General features: G+C 40.3%; 1 protein-coding gene across 7 annotated transcripts in view; it reads left to right on the top strand.

Moving 5' to 3' along the window:
* SYNE2 (spectrin repeat containing nuclear envelope protein 2) overlaps nt 1–24,917 on the top strand; it is a 196,589-nt gene that overhangs the window by 65,000 nt on the left and 106,672 nt on the right. For 5 of the 7 annotated variants that reach the window (XM_026849688.1, XM_026849685.1, XM_026849686.1 and 2 more), the window contains exons 38-53: nt 331–533; nt 917–1,036; nt 1,134–1,419; nt 2,215–2,384; nt 4,368–4,677; nt 5,430–5,594; nt 6,460–6,816; nt 7,311–7,445; nt 8,104–8,265; nt 9,629–9,775; nt 16,588–16,743; nt 17,130–17,395; nt 18,529–20,635; nt 22,154–22,476; nt 23,471–23,615; nt 24,340–24,555. In XM_026849688.1, coding sequence (XP_026705489.1) covers nt 331–533; nt 917–1,036; nt 1,134–1,419; nt 2,215–2,384; nt 4,368–4,677; nt 5,430–5,594; nt 6,460–6,816; nt 7,311–7,445; nt 8,104–8,265; nt 9,629–9,775; nt 16,588–16,743; nt 17,130–17,395; nt 18,529–20,635; nt 22,154–22,476; nt 23,471–23,615; nt 24,340–24,555 — 5,268 coding nt within the window. The remainder of the gene's footprint in view (nt 1–330; nt 534–916; nt 1,037–1,133; nt 1,420–2,214; nt 2,385–4,367; nt 4,678–5,429; nt 5,595–6,459; nt 6,817–7,310; nt 7,446–8,103; nt 8,266–9,628; nt 9,776–16,587; nt 16,744–17,129; nt 17,396–18,528; nt 20,636–22,153; nt 22,477–23,470; nt 23,616–24,339; nt 24,556–24,917) is intronic. The other 2 variants (XM_026849689.1, XM_026849690.1) reach the window with 2 other exon arrangements.

The raw sequence follows: 24,917 nt of genomic DNA, 5'->3' as shown, positions 1-24,917 counted from the left end.
CAATCACAGTTAAGTGGCAGGAGGAAGACACAGTGATGCCAGTGTTAGATTTGAATGCTGCTTGCCTAGTTCTTCTGTGTATATTTGTACTTTAGAGAAGAAAATCCAGGTTGTCTGCTTCACTTTCTCCTTATTTTACAAACAATAACTTTGCCATTTACAAGAGGAATAGTCATCAAACTGTGAATTAATGTATATTTCTTTTCAGGAACTGGAATTGCTTTAAAAAATATTAGTCGAGATAACAGGAGTTGAAAAACTCTTGTAACATTAATATCTATTATACAACAGCAAATTTGACAAATGCATCTCGTTTGTGCTCTTTTTCAGCACTTCCTAACATCTGAAGGCAAAGACAGAGAAATCCAAGAGGTTAAAACTTTATTGAATAAAGTGAAGCATTATTTGCCCAAAGCAAGCGTTAACCACCTTAACAGCCGTGTAAGAGATCAAGAAGCAGAACTACAAAGATTGATCTCCAAATGTCAGAAACGGGAAAAGGAACTTGGTGCTTCTCTCCAGCAGCTCAGTAGGTGGGGAACTAATGTAGTTTATGACATTTTAATCACAAGTGATATAAAATGATTCATTATTAAACAGCCATAGTGAATGGCAAACAACTCTGCTTTTTATTAAAGATGGTATTTTAATAAAGGGTAGTGAGTGTTTTGTTGTATGCTTCACATGTTTTTTTGCTCTGTAGCAGACTCAGTGTTATATGGGAGTATGTGCTCATGGATAGTTTCAGTGACATAAACCAAGATGCTTAAAACTAAGCCTGTGCTTAAAGTTGATCAGGTGCTTGATCAGGTCCATGGTATTTATGTTACTTTTTCAGCAAAACACTGCTGTCAGCAGGGTTTAGTCATGTAATGCCTCTCATTTTGACCTATGTCTGTTTTTATACTCTATTTAGTCTTGAAGAAAGCAGCACCGTCTTGGAAGAATGGCTCACTGCTCAGGAAGAAAAACTAGAAGAGACCAAAAAAGATGAGACAAAACTTGAAAACTTCCATAAAACATTGTTAATGCAGAGGTATTGTTTTCTTTAGTCTCTAAGAACTGTCTTCTAAAGAAGATTGTTCCGTGTTGTTACAACTAATAGATGTTTATTAATTTTTTGTGTTTTTCAGAAAACCATTTGACTCCATGGCTCAGCTAACAAATTCCTTGAGGGAGGCTGGGCTGACAGGTGAAACCATTGCAGAAGCCAGTGATCTTATTAGTAGATACCAGACACTGATAGCACATGTAAGTGAAATGGCAGGGAATACTGAGAGACTTCCAGTGGCAGGACAAAATTTTGAAGAACTTGCCCAGGATGTTTCTTGCTGCATCAAAAAGCTTGAGGAGGCTGTTAATAACCTGACTTCACAGGAAAATGAGCTGCCATCAGACGAAAGGATTAATCAGATAAAGGTATTGTGTTAAATGTATTCCTTTTCCACTTCACAGGTCATGCTAATACTGGAGGAATGCTTGATGAGTCAGTACCTCCTAAAAGATACTGTCACTACTGATTGTCTGTGGGTTTGTGGCTTATTTGGGGACAGGAGGGTGTTTGGGTTTTTCTTTGGGGTTTATGCATAGTTTATTACACACATATGGTGACATTCTCTCCTGCATCTCTGGGTAGAGCAACACTGAACTCATAAGGTGCTGGTGGCCATGCACCTTCCCGTTATGGCCTATTCCAAAGGTGGAGAAGGGAGATCAGGAGCATAGCTGGGGCATCTGGGGAGCCTCTGCAAAGTGTGTGGCTTCTCGAGTGTCCTGCAGTGCTGCTGTGCTGGGCTGCTCCACTGCCTCGGTGGGCTTCTCAGGCCCCAATGTTCTCTTTGGTGTCTAACTACTTAGGAAGCCACCTACCAGAGTAGCCAGAAATGAGGATGGTGGGATTTACATGTTTTGTTCCGTGAAAGGGGTAGTACTGTGACAAATATCTCTCCCTAAGATCTGGAACATTTTTTTATTTGTCAGAATAATATTGGTTTTGTTATGAAGAGAATAATTAATAAATCAGACTCAATATCCCAGCCTTCCCGAAACTAGATGATCTATCTGGTTTATGTATCAGTTGTGATATATTGGAAGGAGAATTCTTTTGTCTTGAACAGCAGTGTACAAAGTATGAAAAAAAATCATTGGTAATAACATTTATTTTGTACCAAAAATCATTGTTTATGTACTGCTTTTGCTTCTTGTTTAATACAGGAAATCACAGCCCTCAAAGATGCAGGAGAGGCCAAAATACAGAACATGGTAGCTCTGGGAGAAACTTTAATGAGAAATGAGAAAAATAAGAAGACATTGGTTCAGCAGACTATTTCTGATCTCCAGATCAAGTGGGAAAGCGCCTGTCAGCTAGCCACTGAATGTAGAAGGTAATGTGAAATTTGCCAAGAAGCAGTTCAGATCATTTACTGCTATATTGACTTTCTTCTCTTCTTTGTGCACCAGTTCCATTGAATTTGTGTTCTTTGGGGCAGAACAAGATATCTACAAAAATACTTATATTTCTGCAGTATTGTGGAGGGGCACGTCACAGTTTAGGTTGAACGATCAAGTGGGGGCTGTAGCCAGGAGGTGTAAGGGGGATAGCAGGACAGCTGGTAGGGTCTGCCCAGCTTGCCTCAGATTCCTTTTTGTTACTAAAATATCTCATCCAATCAAAAAAAAAAAAAAAAAAAAGTGCACCTAATGCTCCTTGTTTCCTTAGACTGTGCAGTGAGGGCACACTGATTTAACCACTGCGGTGTCCCTTCCCTGCAATGTGATCTGGGCTCTGTACCCCAGGCATGGTCCCCCAGCAGAGGTGGGATCTACCTTTGAAAAGATTTGTACTGCTTCAGAAGAGAGTTTGGGGTAAAGCCAGGAGGCTGGTATTTTTAAAGTAGAGTTTTTAAAGCAGAGTTTTTAAAGCCTGATTTATTCTGGCTCTATAACAGTCTTTCTTGGCTGTGACAGCTGGTAGTGTTAGGTCAGCAGAGGCACTTTAGTGTTATTGGCACTGTGGCAACTGTCTGAGAGCCAAACTGATCCTTTAAAACATGCCAGATGATGCCAGGTGTGTTGTGAAACATAAACTGAAGTTTTGATTTTATGCATGCAGATGTTTTCCAGGTATTTGTCTGCTGTAATATCCTTGAATGGACTTTCAGTAAAATCACTGGTAACTGCTGTTGAGATCAATGGAAGCTAGAGTAGGCCTACTGTATACTTTTTTAAAAAAATGTCCTAGGAATTAATTATTAAAAATAAGTATTTTGAGAATATTCATTTGTCTTTTCTTATTACTGAGCACTCAGTACAAGCAACACAAGTGGTGTTCAGGAAGGTAGAGCATTGGCTATATAAGATCCAACACAACAGAATGCAGAGCACCCTCTTCACAGTATGCTGAAGACAGGAGTTGAGGAGCTCAGCATGTCTGAAGAAATTCTCAGGACCTTGCAGGATCAGGCCTGTGAATAACAAATGTGACATGGTAATGACAGCAGTGTGAAGCCGGAGTAGGGAACTTAAGAAGCAAGAATACCTAACGTATGTGAGGCTATGCTTTATTTGTCATTTGACAAAAAATACGAATCCTGAGGGGCAAAAACCAAAACACTTAAGCTTTGGTTTTGGCCTCATTTATCCTGCTGTACTTTACAGAATTATAACCAGACTTTATTTATTTGGATGTGTTTATGTGGGATCATATTTTCAAATATTGGCATTTAAGTTCCATCTGGAAAATATCTGTGCTTCATCTCTAAATGTGAACATACAAATGTTACTTTTGTCTCAATGCTTAGCTGCAAATTTCCTGTGGACAAATGTGATGTGTTCACCTGCAGCAGATCAGTGTTCATGCTTATAAAGCACACAAATCAAAATCTAGTGGCAAGGTCAGAAAAGCAGGCACTGGATTGTGCTAACATGACCCATACTGCATATGCTGGTTTTGTTGTCTGCATCTGTAGAACATAGAACATTCCTTTTCAGGAGACCGTCATAAGAAGTTGTCAAGGAAAACAGGTTCATAGCCATATTGTAGTTTTTAAACAGAACTTCTGCTGTAATGAAAAGCAGAAAAATACAGAGCATGAACATCACATCTCAGATGCCAGAAACTGCGTGTATAGGTTTAAGAGGGTTAGTCCCTTGTCCTGCATTTAAGCCCAGTTTAGCAGCAGTAACTTCAGTGTTTTTCATTTTCATCACCTTGTAAACTCCAGTCTAAAGCTTACCAGTAATTTAAAACATGAAAAGTATACAGTATGCTCAAATTCTTTTTATTGGTTGACTTGTCCACAATTTGACATTTTCTAGCTAATGAATTAAAAAAAAAAAATACTATTAAACACAGTATTTTTTCCTAGCCCTCAAGAGCAACTCCAATTCAACAGGGAGCAATATGAGCAAAGCAAAGATCTGAGGCTGGCTCTAACTGAACTGGAGAAACAGCAACAGGAGTTTGGGTTTGCCCTTCAGCCCGGTTTGCAAGAGAAGCAAGCTCAGCTGACAAACTATGCCAACCTCCTGCAGAAAGCAGAAGACTTAACTTCCCGATTTAATGAACTGAAAAGTCAGGAAGATCACCTACAGGGTCACACTGGGGATCCCTGCTTCACAAAGGTGGAATGGTTGGAATTAAAGCATCAACACGAAAATCTGCTCAGCCAGCTACAGGTCGGAACCTCACTCTCTTTCCTTACGAGATTATTGGTATGCCTGTTGATTGCAGTTCTCACTGTCTGCCTGTAGAAATCAGCTGGGAAGTTTATGGGTAAAACTGGAGTGGTGGAAGTTCCTCTGTAGAAGGGCAGGGAATTCCTCCCTCTCTCTCTCTCTCTCTCTCTCTCTTTCACTGTGGGGAAAAAAGAGCACTAGAAACTCATATTTTTCACCACCTTCTGCTTTGTAGAGGGATAAATGTTTAAACAAATGAGACCAAGGTAAGCATGAAGAATATTTTGTACCTGTATAAACAGATTCAGATAGCTATAATATGAAGCATTTGTTCCTATGATCACCAAGACATGGTAGGGTTTTCTTGCTTTTGGAAGGATGGTTGAATAGTTTTTTTCTTCATCTTATTTGTTACCAGTTCCACCCAGTTTAGCACAAATTGCATTTGCACCCTATGTGGCATTCGCATCTAGTCTTTCCTCAGTTTTGAATGGAAAACATCCCTTTTAGAAGTATAAATATCCCTATTTAGAAGTATTTTAGAAGTATATTTAGAAGTTCATGGTGGAGTCCATGATGGGCTGGGAAGAGGGCAAGATTTTTTTGCGCACCTGTGGTTAGCTGGATATTTTATGGTAAACGAAGCAAGTTGTTGTGCTGCTGAAGTCCTGGAAAAGCTGTGACAGTCTGCAGATGAGTTATATTTGTTTGAACTAATGGTGAACTAATCCTAGAAACTCCTTGGTTTCTAGGCAATAGTGCAGACATTGGAAAGTCATGTTCAAGAGCACCAGCAGTTTCAGGATATGGTAACAGGCCTGAGCACTGAGCTGAAAACTATCTCTGAGAAGCTTGCTGATCATGAAGGTTCAGCAATGGAACAACCATCAGCTGAGCAAAGCCAATTGAAATCACAGGTATGTTGCAGGTTTTACATCATGGAGAAAGTGGGTCCATGCCCTAGGGGCTTGTAGAAACCATCACATTTATAAAAGAGAACTGCTAATGGTGTCAAACTGAAAAACTAAGAAACCTTTCTAAAATATAAAGTATCTGTGGTGTTCCTTTATCAAGATAATTGTAGGCCTAAAACTGCTCTTAATGCACTGAGTGGGCCTTTACTGTCAGTTGAACTGAGGGTACAATTGTCCTAGCTCAAGCACACAGGCTTCTTCCAATTTGGTTGGTTGGGTGTTTTTTCCCTCTCTGGGCATAATGAGGAAAAAGATCATTAAATTTGGTGTTAGTAGGTGTTTTTAAATTAACCAGAGTGGAAATGTCTGTGAGCCAAATTCAATTTGAGAAGTGTCCTTCATGCATAATTAGACATTCTTTTGCTCTTTGGCAGAATGGGTAACAGTCTTGTAGCTGTCAGCATAGAGAGCTACTGAAAACTGAAACCATAGCACAGATATGGATCACTGTAATTCCCCTTCTGCCAGAATTTGTTATACTTCTAACAAGTAAAAAGGAATAGGAGAGTGAGGGGTTTATCTGTTCAGAACTTGTAAATGTCACCATGCACCTCACAGCATACTATCTGATTATTTTATCACTGCCGTAATGCTCATAACTTCAGGTGTTCTCTGTTCATAAAAATGGCTGACTAAAATTACTGGTTTAGTATTTGGCTTCCTGCAGCAAATAGGTCTGTGTGTACTTTTCAGCACAGTTTGTTGTTCACAACAGATATTTATGATTTTAGTGACTGACTTCAGATCTTAGCATTAAGTATATTGACTGAAAGTACTTTTTAATAAAATGTTTTCTTTGTGTTTAAAGGAACAACAAGGATCTCTTAGTCGATGTGAAGACATGTTAAAGAAGATTTTGGTTTTAGCAGAAACTATTAAACAAAACACCTCTTCACCAGGACAGAAGTTTATTAAGGATGAGATTGAAACACTTCAGATCAAACACAGGAGTCTGGAAGAAAGACTTGAAAATGTCAAGGAAAAGGAGAAAAATATTTTCAGTGAAGCCCTTGAGTTAAAAGATGAGTTTGGTAATGAAATACAAATGGAAGATAAAGCAGATACAATGCTGAAGAGAGAGTTACAGATCACTTCTGATACTCCTGTTGCTGCAGAAGAGAGCCACACACCAGTGGAGTTAAAGGAGCCTTTGGAAATGCATGATGTGAGTATATTTGTTGACAGTAATTGCAGAGGAAGACTGGTTAAAGAGGCATCTGTCTCTCAGATGACTTTTGTATATTTCAACCTTAATTTCATTGAAATTAAGCCTTCCGTAAATAAATATGTATAAATCAAAGATGTGGACAAGAACTCCCCTAACTTGTTTTAACAAGTTAACAAGCCAATAATGTCTATTCAAAACTGCAGTTCTCCATTTAAACACAACTTGTGTATAGCTTTCTCTGGCGCATAATTAGAGCAGGTATCCTTGGTGAGGACACAAAGGGACAAGGTGTATGGTTGACAAAATTGCAGATGCACCTCTGCCAAAGAACTTGGAGAGCTTCTGTTAAACCAGTAAGACTTGTTTAGGTCTGCAGCGCAATGTTTGTCCTGTTTGGTTTTGTAGATAATTTTTACCATTCAGAGATTTAATGTTAAAATACAATGTTTACAGTCACACAAGTAGGTTTTCTTTTCTATCGTTTCTCTTAGGGTCAAGATATAAATGGAAATATGTCCGAGAAAGACAAGCAGAATGATCTGCTTTTGAAGGAAAGCAGTGTATTGTCAGACAGCCCATTACAGGGTATCTGTCAAAGCAAGGACAGATTGGGACAGACCATTCAGGTGCCTGACAAATATATTCTAATACATGTCAGTATATATGTGCGTATGTGTGTGTGTGTGTGTGTCTGCTCACTAGAAATGCAAATGTAATTCCTTAAAATCTAGTCTTACAGGGACATATTTTACTTACCTGATTAAACAATTGATAAACTATGTTCTGCAAATCATCCCCTCAGCCTTGCACATCTAAAGTGTGCAAGAGATCAATGTGATGATCTCTACAAGCCCCCAGGGCAACAGTTTAGAGAACTCCCTCATTGACCTGACACTAAGTGGTAACAGTAGCTGGGAGAGATGACCATCAAAATATCAGAGTGGAAACCATCCCTGCTGGGATTTCTGGAGAAAGAGCAAGATCAATAGTTAGAGTTGCCAAATGTATCAAAGCAGAATATTCTATGACAGTATTAAAAATCACATGAGCACTCACTCCTGTTTGGTTTGTGTTTCATAGTGATTAAGATCCTGATACGGCAAACTGATCTGAGCAGGCGTTTCCAAGAGACTCTAGTTTTGGGTTACCTCAACCTTTTTCTTCATTCATTAAGCTAAACTGAAGATAGAGTAGACAACTTGTGGAGTAGGGTGTTCCTTAGTAAACTTAGATTTTGGACTGTGACTTTCACTGGTTGTAAATTTTTTATATTTTTCAAATCAGGGAGAGGCCGATAAAGAGATCCCAGGTATGGACAAACACGATAGGGTCCAGGAGGACGTTCTGGACATGGCGGTTCAGGGTGGTGAAGCAGAACCACAGAGAAATCAGGATGGTGTTGGTATTGAAGGTGATGAAACAAGAAAGGAGACCCATTTAGCAGAGGTAACTGGGCATGAGAATACACAAGAGTGATTGAATTTCAGAGTATTTGTATCCAGTTTAGTTGCAGTGGAGATGGTACTACTAATTTAAAAAAATATTAAAAACTCATTACACTGAGGTATTTTTGCCTGTTGTCTGTATACTTAGTATGTGTTAACTGTCTGAACCTTTACAGTACACTTAAAATTAGTATGGAGGGATGGTTTTTTTCACTACCACGGGCTGCCACAAAGTGGTTTGCTGAGGATATTGCATTCCAAGTCACCTGTACCTGGACATATTGTGAAGTCTTCTTACCATTTTGCTTGAATGCTGTTATTTTGCTTGAGTCTCATTTATTTAATTTTCTTATTTATATATTTACTTTGCACAAATGAGGCTGCATTTGAAATGCTATGTCCTGTTTGGTGCACCTTGGTACAAGGGGTTTTTGGACAAACTAGAGCAGTGTTTAGGAGCTGGAGCTATAATGAGTGGGAAGAGACTAAGTTCTTGTTGAAGATAAAAATGTTAAAAGGGGTCTCATTGCTGTCATCCCCTCTCTGAAGGGGTGTTATAGAGAAGACAGCCAGAACCTTCTCAGACTTCGAGTTTTAGCAAACTGTGGCAGATGCTGAAAGCAGTGTTGTTGTGACAATATGGAGTACAGTGTGCATTCATGAGCTTGCTGAGAATTGGAGTAGATTTGTTCATTCTGGGTTGCAGATGGGCTACTTTGAGTACATAGCCTATCTGACTTGCAGCCACTAGCTCAGATATCCATGCAGCATGGGTCTGTGCCGTGCTCTCCACCATGTTCTTGCTGTAAGGATTTGCCATTCTTTATTTTGTGTAGGTGGCTGTTTTATTTCATCTGTCCCCAGATGATAAACAAACTTAGGCAGAACTTATAGTCAGCAAATATCTCAGCATGTGCATACAGCAAATCCCCGAGCTGCCCACAAGAATATCCTGCCTGGTAATTGGCTGGGTGTCTAACCACAGACTCTCTGTGTATAGTACAAGCACAGGACTGGAGCCTCAGGAAACAGCTAAACCTTTTAAAAAATGCATCCAGGGGTACACAGTTCAAGGTCCATTCTTAGAATAAAGAAACATGAAGAGCGTAGGTCAGAGGAAGAACACTCGCAAACTGCAATTTCTCTAATAATTTATAACAAATTTACGGCAATGCTTCTGCTACATAGATTCCTTTGCCATAACCTGGCCCACAATAAATTATGAGATGTAATTGTGGTTTTCCTCATCTACATAAAATTATGGGCTTAGTGACTTTGTCATCTTGAGCACTGTAATTACTACTCAGCAGGTTTAATTGGAGACTTTTGATTACTTGTTTCGTTAATTTTTCTTACACTAAAAGGAGAAACCTAGTGATATCAAGAATCAGTCATATAGAGAAGATGTGGAGCAGATTCAACAAAGGGTGTGCCAGAAGAGTCAAATCCTGAAATCTGCAGAAACTAAGAAAGATGGTCTGGAATCTAATCCCCCAGATTCTGCACATGAGGTAACCCACATTCTCTTATTTCAAGCTGCATTTGTCACAGTAATTGAATTTCTGTTTCCACATGGGCTTCAGCTGAAGGTGTGTTATAGAAGAAGAGGCAATTACTGTCACATCATAATCAAGACCATTGTGTATACTAGTGCTTTATGTCTGTGGTAGTTTTGAACTTTATCGAAAGTGCTAGCCACATGACATTTTTCAGTGAATCTGTTCAAAAGAGCTATTTTGGTTTTCAGACCGATCATAATCAGTCTTTATTTTATGATTATTTTAGAGTTTCTCTTTCAATTGTTAATTAATACAACTCCTTCCATGTTATAGTTAGCTGTGATAGTCTTTGCCATCATAAGGAAGGCAGATTAGAGAACTGAAATCCAAGGGTGATTCAACATAAGAAATAAATAAAATAAAGGAGAAAGAATTCAAGCTGAATGAATAGCAAGGTGCATTACTAAGTCTATTCTTCTTTAAGAGCAAGGGTGTTACATCACAAGTGCCCCATGACTGCTGATCCTTGGTTACCACATTCTTAGCTTGAAGGTAGGGCCAGATCTAATCTTCACAGTTAAATCTATAGGCAGATCCACAGCTGGCCTGTCCATTGGCAGGTCTTACCTGGGATTTGCACATCTGCTCTAACTGGAAACCCCCCTAAAATCTCCCAAAGGTCTGCTGACTGGAAGCTAGCTAATGTTATTCCAATTTACAAGAAGGGGGTGAGGGAAGACCTAGGAAACTACAGATCTGTTAGTCTAACCATAGTTCCTGGAAAAATTATGGAGAAAGTCATACTGCATACTATTGAAAAGCATTTAAAGAATTATGCAATCATGATAGAATCATTTAGGTTGAAAAAGACCTTTAAGAGCTTTGAGTCCAACTGTAAACCTAAGATTGCCAAATTGCCAGTAAATCATGTCCTTCAGTGCCACATCCACATGTCTTCTAAATGCCTCTAGGGATGGTGACTCAACCACTTCCCTGGGCAGCCTGTCCCAATGCTTGACAGTCCTTTTGATGAAGAAATTTTCCCCTAATATCCAATTTAAACCTCCTCCAGCACAACTTGAGGCTGTTTCTTCCTGTCCTATAGATTGTTATCTGGGAGAAGAGACCAACACCCACCTTGCTACAAGATCCTTTCAGGTCCCCTGAGCCTCCTTTTCTCCAGGCTAAACAACCCCAGTTCCCTCAGCCGCTCCTCACAAGACTTGTGCTCTAGACCCTTTACCAGCTTCACTGCCCTTCCCTGGACATGCTCCAGCACCTCAATGTCTTCCCTGGAGTGAGACGCCCAAAACTGAACACAGTATTCGAGTTGTGACCTCACCAGTGCCCAGTACAGGGGGACAGTCACTTCCCTAGTCCTGCTGGCCATGCTATTTCTGGTACAAGCCAGGATGCTCTTGGCCTTCTTGGCCACCTGGGCACACTGCTGGCTCATATTCAGCTGGCTGTTGACCAACACCCCCAGGTCCTTTTCCACCGGGCAGCTTTCCAGCTACTCCTCCCCAAGCCTGTAGCATTGCAGGGGGTTGTTGTGACACAAGTGCAGGACCTGGTACTTAACTTAGTTGAATTGCCTATAGTTGGCCTATGCCCATCAATCCAGCCTGTCCAGACCCCTCTGTAGAGCCTACCTACCCTCAAGCAGATCAACAGTCCTGTCCAACTTGGTGTCGTCTGCAAATGTACTGAAGGTGCACGTGATCCCTCATCAGATCATTGATAAAGATATTAAACAGAACTGACATAGATCGGACACCGTCAACACATGTTCACAAAGGGAAAGTCCTGTTTAACTAAGTTGATAGCCTTCTATGCTAAGGTCACCTATCTAGTGGATGAGGGAAAGGTGGCAGATGTAGTTTTTCTGGATTTTAGTAAGGCTTTTGATACTGTTCCTCACAGCATCCTTCTGGACAACTTGTCCAACTGTGGGATGAGCAGGTTCATGGTGTGCTGGATGAAGAACTGGCTGAAGGGCAGAGCTCAAAGGGTTGTAGTGAATGGGGCTCCATCTAACTGGTGACCAGTCACCAGTGGTGTTCCTCAGAGTTCAATTCTAGGGCCAGTTCTGTTCAATATATTTATCAATGATCTAGATTCAGGAGTTGAATGCACCATTAGCAGTTTTGCTGATGATACCAAACTGGGAGGTGCTGTTGCCTCTTTTGAGGGATAAGATGCCTTGAAGTGGGATCTAGATAGATTGGAGCATTGGGCAATGATTAATGGGTGGAGTTCAAGATTCTTAGGGCAGCAAGGAGGGCACACAGTAAGCTTGCTACTCTGGTCTTCAGGAGAGCAGATTTTGGCCTCTTCAGGGTCCTGCTGGTTAGAGTACCACAGGTTAATAAAGCTGGTTAATATTCAAGGATCACCTCCTCCAAACTCAGGAGCAATGGATTCCAACAGAGGAAGTCAGGTAAGAATGTCAGGAGGCCTGCCTGGATGAACAAGGAGCTCCTGGACAAACTCAAATGAAAAAGGGAAGCCTAGAGAGGGTGGAAGCAAGGACAGGTAGCCTGGGAGGAATACAGAGAAATTATCTGAGCAGCCAGATATCGGGTTAGGAAAGCTAAAGCACTGATAGAATTAAATCTGGCCAGGGACATCAAGGCCCACAAGAAAAGCTTCTATAGGTACATTGGTGATAAAAGGAAGAGTAGGGAGAATGTGTGCCATCTTCTGAAGGAAACAGGAGACCTGGCTACCCAGGATATGAGAAGGCTGAGGTACTCAACAACTTTTTTGCCTCAGTCTTCATTGGCAAGTGCTCCAGTCACACTGCCCAAGTCTCAGAAGGCAAAGATGGGGACCAGGAGAATGGAGAACTGCCCACTGTAGGAGAAGATCAGGCTCAAGACCATCTAAGGAACATGAAGGCACACAAGTCCATGGGACCTGATGAGATGCATCTGTGGGTCCTGAGGGAACTGGTGGATGAAATGGCTAAGCTACTATCCATCATATTTGAGGGGTCGTGGCATTCAGCTTCCCACTGTCTGGAAAAGGGGAAACATAACTCTCATTTTTAAAAAGGGGAAAAAGGAGGACCTGAGGTACTACAGACTGGTCAGCCTCACCCCTGTGCCTGGCAAGATCATGGAGATGATCCTCCTGGAAACTATGCTATGGTACATAGAAAATGAGGTGATTGGTGACAGCTTCACTGAGGGCAAATCGAGCCTGACAAGTTTGGTGGCCTTCTACAATGGGGTTAAGCATTGGTGGATAAGGGAAGACCAACAGACCTCCTCTACCTGGACTTGTACAAAGCATCTGACACTATCCCACACAACATCCTTGTCTCTAAATTGGAGAGACATGGATATGTGCACTCACAGGTGAGAAAGCCAACCATGTCCTGGGCTGTATCAAGAGAATTGGTCGACCAACAGGTCAAGGGATGGGAATCTCCACCTCTACTGAGCTCTTGTGAGACCTCACCTGGAGTTCTGTCTTCAGCTGTGGGGCTACCAACATCAGAAGGACATGGACCTGTTCGAGCGGGTCCAGATGCAGCCACAAAGATGCTCAGGGGGCTGGAGCACCTCCTCTGTGAGGACAGGCTGAGAGAGTTGGGGTTGTTCAGCCCAGAGAAGAGAAGGCTCTGGGGAGACCTTAGAGCGGCCTCCCAGTAGTTAAAGGGGGTTACAGGAAAGCTGAGGAAGGGCTCTTTATCAGGGAGTGTAGTGATAGGATGAGGGGTAAGGTGAAAGAGGGCAGATTTAGATTACATATAAGGAAGAAATTCTTTACTGCAAGGGTGGTGAGACACTGGCACAGGTTGTCCAGAGAAGCTGTGGCTGCCCCCTCCCTGGCAGTGTTCAAGGCCAGGTTGGACGGGGCTTTGGGCAACCTGAGCTAGTGGAAGGTGTCCCTGCCCATGGCAGGGGGAATGGAACTAGATGATCTTTGAGGTCCCTTCTAACCCAAATCATTCTATGATTCTATGAAGTCCGAACACTGAATTCTGCACCTGGGATGGCTAACTCTGGGCACATGTATAAATTGGGAGGAGCGGCTGGAGAGCAGCCCTGCAGAAAGGGATCTGGGGTTGCTGGTTGACAGCAAGCTCAATATGAGTCAGTAGCATGCCCTGGCAGCCAAGAGGGCAAACTGCATTCTGGGTGCATTAAACACAGTCAGTCAAAAGAGGTGATTATTCCACTGTATTTAGTGTTGATGCAGCCTCACCTTGAGTATTGTGTGCAGTTCTGGTCCCCACAATTTAAGAAGGCTGTGAAGGTCCTTGAAAGTGTCCAGAGGAGGACAACAAAGGTAGTGAAAGGGCTGAAAGACATGTTCTGTGAGGAGTGGCTAAGGACTTTAGGCTTCTCTAGTTTGGAGAAAAGGAGGATGAGGGGTGACCTCATTGCCCTCTACAGCTCCCCAAGGAGGGGAAGTGGAGAGATTGATGCTGAGCTCTTCTCCCTGGTATTTAGTGCAGGACACATGGGAATGGTTCAAAGCTGTGTCAGGGGAGGTTTAGACTGGTCATTAGGAAGCATTTCTTCACTGAAGGGTGGTCAAACACTGAAACAGGCTGCTTAGAGAGGTGGTTGATGCCCCAAGCCTGCCAGTGTTTAAGATGCCTTTGGACAATGCCCTTAATAACTGCTTTAACTTTTGGTCAGCCCTGAAGTGGTCGGGCAATTAGACTAAATGATTGCTGTAGGTCCCTTCCAACCAAAACTATTCTATTCTATTCTATTCTATTCTATTCTATTCTATTCTATTCTATTCTATTCTATTCTATTCTATTCTATTCTATTCTATTCTATTCTATTCTATTCTATTCTATTCTATTCTATTCTATTCTATTCCTATTCCTATTCCTATTCCTATTCCTATTCCTATTTCTATTTCTATTATTTCTATTATTTCTATTATTTCTATTATTTCTATTTCTATTTCTATTTCTATTTCTATTTCTATTTCTACTGTTTTTCACTTCTAAACGTGACCTTTAAGTTTTTGTACTCAATCTGTTTGAAGCTTGCAAAGGGAAGGGGAAGTAACTTCTGCTGAATTCCTGAGGAGATGTTGGATAAAGAAAGGATCTAGACTGTGAGCTATGCCCTAGCCTGAAGCCAGAGTCCTGTTTGGGGTTCCCCACAGGCCTGCACTGTGAAGAGTCAGCAGGGCAGCCCTGGCTTTATACCTGAAGAACAGTAGCTGGTTAGCAACACCCATTTCCATTCTCATATTTTCCTTCCTCTCCAACCATCTGATGGACTGAAAAATGGTGGGAAATATTATAACTATTGTGTGGGGAAGATTCACACTATCTATGTGTCTGTGTATCCAGGGAGGCAGTGTGACGGTGTACATTGAGAAGATCATACAAACAAGCAAAACATAGGCACAGCAATCCTGAAGTTTTCCTTAGTGCCAGGACACTTACTTTTCTGTGTGTTTTGATGTGTTTATATTTCAATCTGGTAAAGTGGATTTTCTCCTCATTCTGTGATAGCTTAGCTGAGTTTTTCTCCTTACTTCAGTTCTATGGCACTCCAAAGTCACCTAAGATGAAATCTTATGTCTGTATTGATACAGACAGCCATTATGGATATGTACACAAAGAAATTGAAAAGTTCTCTGATAGACTATTTCATGAGTGGTCCCCTTCAGTTTTAACTGAAAATAACCAAAAGAGTTCAAATAAATAGAAATATTCTCTTCCAACAATATCTACAATGTGCTACAAGTTTCCCACACTTGGAAGCAGGTATATTTTGGATAGCTCAAGAGCTTACGAGTGATATGGCTGCAGGGATAGCTGGCTGCTTCCTTGTAAAATAGTAAGTTTATGAAACAAGACTTTTTTATCGTTGCTGTTTCTATACGTTGGTATCCTGGAGAAGCTTACAGTGTTGTCATATCTGTATATTTGTATGCATTCACTCACATGAAGTCTATACATGGAACAGATCACAGTTTACACCAGATATAGACAAGTACTGGGCAAATGGAAATGCAGAAAGATTTTTTGAAGTATTGCCACGTGACCCAATAAGCCTGTGACATTTCATTTATCTAGTTGTCTGCATGTTCTAGAGGATTATGTTTTACATCTGAACTGGAGCTGGCTAAGAGCATCCACTTGGACAATAACCTCAGCTCAGCTGATGTTAAACCTGGCCATGCTCCAAGTGACTTGTCTTTCTGTCATTGTGGGAATCAGTGGTGGTGCCAGGGACTGGCTCTGGAGCGCCCCATTCCCTTCCTCCCCACCCACATTGAGACATGGCTCCCTAACGCTCTCACCTTACCCCTGATTTTGGATAGCACTTTTGGCAGTAGCAGCCGTGGCTGTGTGTCACACAAAGCTCCTTCATGCATGAGTGGCCCTGTGAAGAACAGTTAAAGACATGGTCCTGGTGAAGGACACAGCAGTATATTGAGACAGGTGCTGAGCAGAAGGAATGGGAGTGTGAGGGAAGGTGAAAGGTCCATGAATGTGTAAGGCAGAGGGGGAGAAGATGGGATAGACCTGTGAATTTATCAGTGGCAGAGGTGGGTGCAGGAATTATGTTATTTGAAGGTGGGGATATCAGAGTTTCAAACTTAAAATGACGGGCAGAGATTTCATAGATATCTGAGCAGTGCTGTCAGACCAGGGTGACTGCAGAGGTGGGGGGTCATGATGGAGGTTCCAGCCCCTGGGTCCTGATTGACCCACAGAGACTATGGGAGAAGCCACAGCAGGATTTAGGTGTGGCTTAAACATGTGAAGCAAAGTGGTGCAGTCAGAAAACTCGGTGTAGGACCTTTAGAAATAAGAATCCTGTTTTGTGTTGTAGGACACAGGTCCAGAAGTGTTTGTCCAGAAGGAACTATTTCCTGAAGTGCAAGTAAACACTGAGTATTTTGAAGAGGAACAAAAGGTCAATGAGCTGAAAAAAGAAGTGTCTGAACTGGATATTGTGCTTATAAATGAACAACTAAAAGAGCTGGAGGTATGAAAATTGCAAAGCCATTCCTCATATGGTAGTTACAGAATTATGATTCACTTGGGCAGAACAAAATTCCTGCATATAGTCTTATGTGATGTTTGACTGCATGATTAGTCAGTTTGGCTACCAGGTAATCTACAAGCACTGTGACTTAATGCAAGTCTGCCTATGTAAATACTATATTTTGTACTGCTCTTCTAGAGTGCATTAGTGGATCACCTACGATTGAGTCTGTGCTTCCATGAGGTGCACAGGCATGCGTGCTCATTTGCATGTGAATGAGCAAGCATGTGTTTGTAGATGTATCAGTATTTATCTGTATTTTGTGTTGAAAGCTGCAAGTGTTTCAGATCCTCTTTTAATCCCCTCTGTGGTGGGCTTGATTGTAGAATTTACAGACTGAACTGGAAACATGGAAAGCAAAATCTTTGTGTCATAGTCAAGAATCCTTTCCCAGTACAACAGTATCAAACAGAGCAGAGCTGCAAACCACAGAGCCTGCGGTGCCCTGCTGGGACAGGCTGCTTCAAGAAATAGATGCTGTTAAGGCAGTGAAGCAACAGCAGTACTGTTTAATTAATGAGTACCAGAAAAATCTTTCTGCTGCACAGTCCTCAATGAAAAATTTGTCAACAGAAAAAGACAACATAAAAATGTAAGTATAGTGGAGGGTTTCTGTTAATAAGTTGCAGAACAAATATGGTCCTGGACTGAACTTTGTGCCATACTTCAGTAATGCTCAGACAAGAATATGGTGTTTTATCCATCTCATTAATGTTAGGTAGCAAGAGAAGTCTCATAGGTTCGTAAGTTTAAACAAGCATTTCTGGTGGTTCTCTCCTATTCTTCAGCAACATCTACTCTTTTTGCTTTTTAGGCAAAGGAAGAAATGGTTGCTGTGCTAAAAAACTATGTAAAAGCCATATTAAAGGGGTTTTTTTTTGCAAAAACAGGGAAAATATTAACTTATTTAAGGACTCATCGGTTCTAATTTTTTTTTTTTTTCTGAAGGAAATATCTCATTACTCTAAAAATTAACCTTATTTGGTAGGAAGAATTATATGGCAATGAATAAGTACAGTACCGATTCAGAGGTAACCAATGTGTGCAAAGTATTCAGTTCCTGAATTAACTTTCAAAACATGGAACTAACGTATTCAGTCACAATAATGTATCACAATAATTTGAAAATCTTTTAAATAATTTATAACACTTTTAATTTACAGCAAAGAGATTTTAAAAAGTTGAATAAAAATCTAGCTGCTAAATGTATTTTAGGTGGGAATTTCAAAATATGCCTGGAGAGAAAAAAAAGAGTAGATGAACTCCAAATTAACCTTGAGTGAATGAGAAATTTTGAAATTTTTCTTATAACTAAGTTTTATCTACATTGTAAATCAGAAATTGCCATAAAATGTTAATTCACTTAGAGATGACAACACTATTGTTGATTTTTAAAATTTTTCTTATTGTTAACTTTAAATAGAGGCTACATTCCTTGAGGAAATGACAGATTCTATGTAATATGTACTCCAATTTTAGAGAATATACATTAGAATATACCTTTCCTGCAGAGATATCTAGAAATAATGAATGCTGTACAGATAAGCAAGAATAATGATACTGCAACAGGGATTACAAAATTTGTGAAAGAACACTGAGAGATACATGCAATTAAGTGAATAAAGTGAGTGAATTATTTTCTAAACAGTGAAATTCTTTTTTAAAAATGTGTCCAAGTTTTAGGAGAAATTTGGGGTTTTTTAAACGCTACTCATATTTTTTCAGGGGTCCTATGAACAACACAGTTCTTCTGGAGAAAATTAAGGCATGCATAGAGTCCTTACAAAAAGAAAGAGATGTCTTAAACCAGTTGAAAACTCAGCAAGAAAGTTTATCTCAGCATTTAACATGCATGGATAGAGTGTTCACTGAAAGCCAAATGAGGCAACTGGAGCAATGGTGGCAACACATGGAACAAACAGTACAAAAGAAACATGATCAAGTTGTGGCAGAAATTGATGAATTTAACCTGCTTATGAATAAAGCACAGGATATTCAGAGACTGATACAAGAACAGTATTTACAAGCAGAGTTCTATTCCTCAGCTGCAGGAAAAGTCAGCTACCCTGTACTTTGGACCACAGAGCTACAGGACATTAAACACGGTCTTTCCCTATTAAAAAGAAGGATTGAACTGCAGATGAAAAGAATTTGGAGTGATCAAGAGAAGGTAGCTTTGGAGAACTCTATACACGATTTGCAGAGTAAATTGGAAGCATTATCAGCGCAACAAGCTCCTCAAGATGTTCAGATCACTGGTCCTGCTGTCATGAAACATGAAATGATGAAGAGGGTGAAAGAAAATATTGCATGGGTGAAAGATTCACTGTCCACTCTTGATCAGAAAGCAGCACTTTTCCCCAGTGATGTCAAATCACAGATCAGAAATTGTCAGCTTATGAACACAGAAATTCTAAACAGAGAGCCTGTGATTGTATCACTGGATTATGGGCTCCAGCACATCATTCCCAACTTGAAGCCAGAGGAGATCTCTGATATGACTTTCCTTTTGCAAGCATTGCAGAATTCATACAAGGCTCTTGTTTTAAAATCAGCTCAAAGATTACAGCACCTAGAGCTCCAGCTGGAGGAGAGGCAAAGACTTACTGCAGAAGTAGAAAAAGTTCACTGTCAGCTTCAAAATGCTGAGATGCTTGCCAGGCCTGACACGAACCAAACCAGTACATGGTCAGAATTAATCAATCAACAAGCCATTTTAAAGGAGATTTTAAAGGATGTACAAGAAATAGAAGGGCTTATTTCATTGCACTGTAAAGAGAGTCAGGTCACAGCTGGGGAACTGAGCCTGTCTGAACAACTGTTTTTGATTGATCAGTTAAGAAGTCTGAAGAATAGAGCAAGGAAGACACAGAGACAAATTCAGAGTAAACTTCATGAAGTTGAAAAAAAGATAGCTGCCTACAGAGAGTTTGCTGAAGGGATAACTTCATTGCAGCAAGATCTTAATGATGTACAGTATGGTGAAATGAACCTGGAAGAAGATGAATTATTAGGTGCCAAGCAGGAAGTGAAGGATAAATGCAAAGCACTTAAAGAAAAAGTATTAGCTTTTCAGTTCAATTTGTCACAAATAATGAAGTACAAAGAAATCTTTGAATGCATAGGTCTAAAATGGGACTCATCGCAGCTGGATGAATTGCAAACTAAATTTATTAAAATTAAAAATAAAATTAAAGGGAAGATAATACGCTTTGATAATGTTGTTAGGGAATGTGATAAGATTCAAGAATTGCTAAATGAAATCCAGACTCTGACATCCACTGTAAAAAAAGAAGCTAACATCCTAAATGATAGCTCTAGCTCTTCTCCTGCTGAGAATCTTATATCTGCACAGATTCAGTTTCAGACAGTTCAACAAATCTTGCACTTAACCCAGGAGGCAGCAAATCAAATAAACAAAAATGAGGTCTTTGATACACCATTCAAAGAATCTAAGAGGAAAGAAATAAAGAGCCTGGAAAAAGATGTTGAGAAATTGAATCAGTTTCTTCAAAACTTGGTCTCTGGTCACCAGTGTGTAAACAAGGAAGATATCCAGAATGAAGTAGAGCATATATTCCACATCATAAACCATATTGAATTAGAGCTCCAGCAGCCACTTTTGATAGACATAAAAATAATGCAGTATGAAAAGATACGATGGGAAGCAATTCAGAATATGATGCAAGCAAAGTTTTCAGCTCTTAAATGTATAATGGAAAAAGAGAGTAAAAACCAGGAAGAAAAATCTCTTACTGCTGGTATAGAAGCAAAATTAGAGACACTGCGAGATCATGAAATACAACTGAAGACAGACATTGCTGCCCGTGTTGTAAGTATATTTAATAAAAGTAAGGTATGGCCATATGTCTTTTCCCTATAATTAGATTAGGTGTCTGTGACTGTAGCATTTATATTTTCATTACTTATATTCTTCTTTTATTCTAATAACTGAATTGGCTCACCGTCATCTCTGCATTGGTGGTGGGAATCATGATAAGAAACTAAGGATACAAAGAAGCCATTTGTATTCAGTTTGATTATAATCAAGTAGTGGGGATTAGCACAAGAAAAGAAGGGTAAAGGGGAGGAAGGAAAAGGTTTTCTTGAAATATTGAGCTGAAGGGAGGCTGGGTGCAATTGTCCTGGGATTATTCTTGGGACTGATTTTATATAACATTTTCAATAGTGACAATGATGAAAAAAACATAGGTTCCTTGTTTCTACTGTAAAGAAAAAGTTTACCAGTTGGGAATGATCAAGGAGAGTAAAGCACAGGTCAACTCAATGTGATCAGGCCTCAGGAAGGTGAGCAAAGGAAAGGCAACTGGCGTCCAAGTCTAACACTATGAGGCATTGCTGGAGTATGGACCCAAGTCATGATGGCTTTGTCAGGAAAGGCCCCCTCAAACTGGAACAGATGCTGTTAGAGGGATGAGGAATGTTGAGGGCAGTGAATAAAACTGTATTTGCTCAACCTGGTAAGCTGAGGACAAGTGAGAAATCTAGCTGAGAAATGTAATTAGGCTGGAGGGAGACTTAATGGATGGAAAGGGACTGCTGAAGCTAAAGGGCAATGTTAATACAAGGAGAAGAAGTTAGCGAATAAATTTGCTGGAAACCAAAAGAGGAGTATCCTTCATAGCAGAGAGGTTCTGGAACTGTGTCCTAGTCAAAAAGACCTGTGCCCTGACTCCCCCAATGGATCAGTGGATACAAATGAGGAAATACGAGGTAGTGGCTAATAACTGAGGGAGGGACTTAGCATCCCTGATGGACTTATGGTCCTGCTGCCAGGTTTCCTAGTTTTCTGTGCTTCACCTTCACTGTTTCAGTATTGTGTGGGAAGCACAGTGCCAAAGTTTCTCTGCCCTTTGGGAATCCAAGAGCTGGCAAAGTCACACATCATTCTGTGCATAAATACATATAAGAAGAGGGTTTAGTGAGAAGAAGTTTGGCAAGTCATGGTGGAGGTATTCCCTGGAGCCAAATAAAGCGTCAATGTGTGGGCTCTCCTTGTCTGAACAGGACATATACTTCCATGTCCCTAACGGATCTTACGGCTCTTGTGTCCTGCCACCCTTCTCTCTGGACTTTTCCAGTATTGGCTGTCCCTCATAACCCCTGTTCCTATGCTTGAGAGCAATCAATCCATAAGCTGCAGCACTGCTCTGTCACTACTTAGGTAGCAGAGTGCATTTGCCATGTGTCCTCCCTCACCTCCCCAGGCCAGTTCTGGGAGTGTTGGTCTCAAAGACAGCCAAGTGTGAAATTCTGAAAAGACCATGTGGTGATCTAGAAGAGCACAACAGTCCTTCATGATTGTTCTTTATCTTTCTAACACTTTCAGAGAGATCTGGAGGAAGCATGTAAGACTGGGGAGCTTTATACCAAGGCTGTTCAGGAGGCTGCCAGGTTCCTTGAGGACTATGAAGCTCGAGTCCAGTCTGCTGCAGCAGAGCTTGGTAGCTCAGAGGGGGTCTGTCAAACCCCACAATGGAAACAAGAAGAGTTCAACTCTGCAAAGGCTAAAATAGAAAACCTGTACTCCAAACTGAAAAACCTAGTGAAACCAGAAGACAAAATACATCTGGAAAATACTTTAACCGAACTAGTGAATAAAAGTTTGATGTTAAGGGAGAAGGCTCAGAGAAAGGAAGCTGATGAACAGAGGTAGGTTTAAGAGCTCTTCCTAGAACATGTTCCTTATTATGAGAAATTTGACTGATAATAAATGCAGTGTTGTTTCTGCTCTGACAGAACCAGGTAATTCAGCAGAAAGAACTGTAAGCATTTCTGTTGTTCCCAGATGTGACTGTAATGGAAGTAAAATTACCATACAATAAGCATATTGCTAACACTTTACAATGCATTAATTTTTAGTATATTCCAAAAAGTATGTATGGTGCTTGACTGAGGGTCATAGTGTGCCCGAATCAGAAGAAAGCACATTTCCACAGTCTCTAGTTTAGTGCTGGTGCAGGTTAGAATAGTTTTCAGAGGGGCCCTAATGCATGATTTCCATTGGCTGTTCTGATGTCTTGAGAAAGTAAAGACCAAACAAGATACAGGCCGTAGTGTCCTTCCTTTGAATAGGAATGAATAGATCTGAAGGGCCTTCAGATACAGATACTTTTTCTGTTTCAGGTACAGAAAAAATTGGGAGAGAAAGGAATTTTAAATGGCTTGCTCATGATCCAGTGCTTCTGGGTCTATTGAGCATAACCTTAAAAGCTGCTTTTATAATCAAAGAATTGGATTACTTTAAAGACTTTGGTAATAGAAAAGATAAGATATAGGAATAAGAAATTAGAATTTGTACAGACCACAAACTGTAGGGACAGATAGAATGTGTGTTACAAATTGGGAACTCATTTTTGGGAAAGTCTGAGGAGGATGGAGACCTAGATCAAGACATACAATTCTTTTAAGCAGCTTCATGGTTGATATATGGATATACATACCTATATTTCTTTACTTCTGGGGCATCTCTAAAGTACCTCGAGTATCAGACTGAAGTGTGTAACATGCTAACTGAAGATAACTTGCAAAATAGTGAGGATTACTAGTTCAGAAGATTATTTTTTTTATATTCTAGTGGGCATTATTGTTCGAGAGAGGAGAAACAACAACAAATTTTAATTGGTCTGTTAATTGTTTCTTACAGGTATTTTGAAACATACAAAAGCTACACAAAAACCAAAGATAAGGTTTGTAATAATCTTAACAAACTGGAAAAGATGCTTAGACAGTCTTTGTCTCAAATACCAATGTCTTATAAAGAAGCTTTGGAGCACTTAGAAGAAAGCAAGGTAAGAGAGGCTCTGAAGAACTTGAAAAGCTCATGCAAAACTGTGATGCAGCTGTGCACACCGTATGATATCATAACAGAAAGAAGTGAAATACTTTATCCTGTATTTATGTATATATAAAACCACAGAATGTATTTATATACCTATAAAAAAACCAGATTATACTAGGCCATGTAAAGTGAGTGTATCTTATTGCTGTAGAAATCAAATATTACCTGTGCTTAAGATAGCATTGCATTTCTGTTGAGACTCCTCGTTGCTTCTTTTCAGGACCAGGACTGATCAGATTTCTAACATTGCTGCTGTTTTCCCCAGAATTGAAAATCAGAGAATTTCCAGTTTCCTCACCCAGGACACTCTAGCTGCATCCCCACCAGACCTCTGCTATAATCAACCTCCTTCTCTTTTAGTACTCACCATATTACAGGCTTGTCATTTTATATATCTGTAACTCCTGCTCATTTCTCTTCTCTTCCAAATAACCAGAAAGAAGTAAGAATGACCCAATTGCCTGGGCACAATGTTATTCTGTTTTGTCTGTTTTCTTTAGCCTGTCTTTCTCCAATCTTAGCCAACAGAATTCTCTCATTACAATTGTATTCAACCAGCTCAGTGGAGTGATTGCCATTTTATTAGAGGATCTTCTAAATCATGTTACTGAACGCTTCATTAACACTTCTGACTGTATTGTTTTATTTATTTACTTGTTTATTTTTCCTGTAAGATTTTAGTCTCCAACATTGACTCGGCTGAAGATGACCTTGTGAAGCTGAGGCAGGTCTCTGGAGAGCTGATGAGATTATGCAGGAGAAGTGACAGGGCATTGGTCAGGACTGTAACAGTGCTGTGGGAAAATTGGCTGGGTTTGCTTGAGGCTGCAAAAGGGCTGGAAATTAACTGTGAAGAACTAAAGCAGGAATGGAAATTCATCAATGAAGAGGTGAGTTGCTCAACAAACTGTAAGTTTTGGGGAATGTTGTATGGATGGGGCCCTCAGTAAAATGACGTGTAAGGGGCTGACATCAGTGCAGAACATCAATTCCCACCCACTGATCAGCCAGTTATCCCCAGCCTTTCTTGAACCTGGAGTCAAAAATGATAAAGATATTTATAGTACAAATTCTCTGAACACAGAACAACTCTGTGTGTGGTTGTGTGCTTTGTTAGAGCAAACATGAATTTTTTGGCACACTTCAGAAGTTTGAGTTCTCTGGCTATGTAATTCTCTGTACTTAGTCATGCATATGAGTAAATGAATAATGTAACTGAAGGTGATGGAATAAAAAAGCACTTTATCTCATG

This window comes from Athene cunicularia, assembly GCF_003259725.1.
Source record: "Athene cunicularia isolate RWA chromosome 5 unlocalized genomic scaffold, athCun1 chr5_part1, whole genome shotgun sequence".
In the NCBI taxonomy this organism is placed as follows: domain Eukaryota; kingdom Metazoa; phylum Chordata; class Aves; order Strigiformes; family Strigidae; genus Athene; species Athene cunicularia.
The sequence above is the reverse complement of the archived record's forward strand: the minus strand, read 5'-3'. Positions and strand labels throughout refer to the sequence as shown.